General features: G+C 35.1%; 1 protein-coding gene across 1 annotated transcript; it reads right to left on the reverse strand.

Annotated features, from left to right (window-relative positions):
- Positions 1-229: 229 nt before the first annotated feature.
- LOC128641455 (uncharacterized) lies at positions 230-1,641 on the reverse strand. Its single transcript, XM_053694098.1, has one exon. It carries the CDS (start codon positions 1,528-1,530, stop codon positions 874-876), a length of 657 nt encoding a protein of 218 aa, XP_053550073.1. The 5' UTR covers positions 1,531-1,641; the 3' UTR covers positions 230-873.
- Between the last annotated feature and the right edge of the window lie 700 nt (positions 1,642-2,341).

A 2,341-nucleotide genomic window follows, 5' to 3' on the forward strand; every position in this document is an offset into this window, starting at 1 on the left:
CAAAAAGACTATAATATATATATATATTATTATTATTTTTTAAAGCAATTTAACTGTTGCTCTTTCATGTAAAGCATGTCTCTAAATTACAGGAAGTAATGTTAATAAATAAATAAAGTATATTGCAAAGTTGTTTTACTACACATAATTAAACATTTAATATTATTATATCAACCTGTTTACTGTTCCTGTACTATGAAGCAATATTAGGAATTATTATTAACACATCTTTTATACTAATGTAAAGAAAAAAACAACTTTATTGTTTATGCCATTCATTTACAATTCATTAAACCAATCTGTGCAATGCAGAAGTTAATGAACAAGAAATATATTTAGCAGATACACATCATACAGAAGGTCCTCCCAAAAGATTATATCCAGTTCAGCAAAACATAACCTAAGCACATTAATATGATGTGTGTATATATATATATATATATATATATTAAGAAGTATCTGCTCACCTATAAGGTTGGTGCAAATTATGCTTGCAGACAATAATAAAATATGCCTAATTTAAATAAAGTACACATTTCTTGTTACTCTGGTGCATACAAAATGTTACAATTAAAGCATTCTCATATACAGAATTATACATAGTATAAAGCATTCCACATGTAAATTTGTTAGTCTAATTACCGGTACATTAGGGATGATGTCCAAGATAAAATAAAACTTCTGAGGGAAGTAAAAATATTTTCTTCACAAAAATTTACATTTTTATTATTTTTTTACAAGAGTTTTTCAGTGACTTTCCAAGGTTATGGAGTAAAAGTACATTAAAGTTCTCAATTTCCAGCAAGGCAAAAGGAGACTGAAGTCAATTAGGTTGATCAAAATCATTGAAAATCCTGGTAATCTCTGAGGTGTTCAGAATGACTTGGACTTTTGGAATTGTTTTACCAGGTTAGTGAGAACTTCTAAGCCCTCTACAAGTCCATCTCCATTAGTTGCACAGCATCCCTGGACATGCCACTGGTGTCCTTGAATCTTCCTTAGTCCAAGGTCTTCTGCCAGTTCCATTGGTCTCCTGGCTCCAGGAAGGTCCTGCTTATTGGCCATTACCAAAAATGGGACTCCTCTCATCTCATCATTTTCCAGGATGGCTTCCAGCTCTGTTCTTGCCTCAGGAAATCTCTCCCAGTCAGCACTGTCAACTACAAATACTAGACCATCTGTGTTGATATAATAATGCTTCCATAGGGCTCTGATCTTCTCTTGGCCTCCCACATCCCATACAGTAAATGTCACATTACGGATCGGCTCCACTGTCTCAACATTGAATCCAATTGTGGGTATTGTACAGACAGCCTCATTCAGCTTCAGCTTATAGAGGACTGTGGTCTTCCCAGCTGCATCCAGACCAAGCAGAAGGATTCGGGCTTTGGTGCCAGAAAAGTTCATAAGAACTTGATGAAGTGTGCTCAGGAGAATACCCATTGTGCTGTGAAATTGCGCTTGATGGTTTGTTTCTATGCAGAGCTGGAATGTCTTCTGTAAGAAGCTGTTAGGAATATATATACACATGGCTGCAGCCGAGCCCTCTGGTTACTTGGCAACCTTAGATGCCAGAGTGAGAGGTATTTCCTGATTGCTCTGTCATTCTGTGCTCTGTTGGAAGATTCATTGACACCCTTTTCTGACATAGACGCTGTTGACAGCAGCACAGGAAGTGACTTCATTCCCATGTGAGGCACACTAACAAACATTGTATTGTAACAGCATGTTGAAAGAATATTCCAAATATAAGTAATAAAGAAAATAATAGTATATTATACTAAGACCTCCCTAAACACAAATACATTTTGGATATTTCCCAAGTATTAATCCTTTAGAAAACATCTTATGATTTACATAAATAATTTAAGTTACTTCTCATATTGAGAACCAAAACATGTATTGTGATGTTACATAAACAAACAGAATATATTTTCTTTATAAGGTTATTTTAACAGCTAACAGTGCAGGTTTACAGCACTTCTCTTTGCTGCATTTTACAGCACATTCATTGTGTTTGTGAGTGTGTCATTATGAGGCTGCGTGGAGGGGGAAATCTCAACCTAAGAGATTGAGAAATCAGCTGCAGAAAAGAGGAAGAGGGAGAGAATGGGAGGAGATTGTGTATGACATTCTAAACTGAATCTATAAAGTATGTAAAATTAACGGAGCAGGAGGTTAAAGAGTTGAAACAGGTAGGAGACATTTTGTAATATGTACCTGATCAAATGTATATCTGTCTGTTTACCTTTCTATTTTGTACCACATAGAATAAATCATAGATCACTGTTCTGATAGAAAATATGCACATAACCTGCTTTACTGATCTTTCAGTGGGGGC

This window comes from Bombina bombina, chromosome 1 (genome assembly GCF_027579735.1).
Source record: "Bombina bombina isolate aBomBom1 chromosome 1, aBomBom1.pri, whole genome shotgun sequence".
NCBI lineage: Eukaryota > Metazoa > Chordata > Amphibia > Anura > Bombinatoridae > Bombina > Bombina bombina.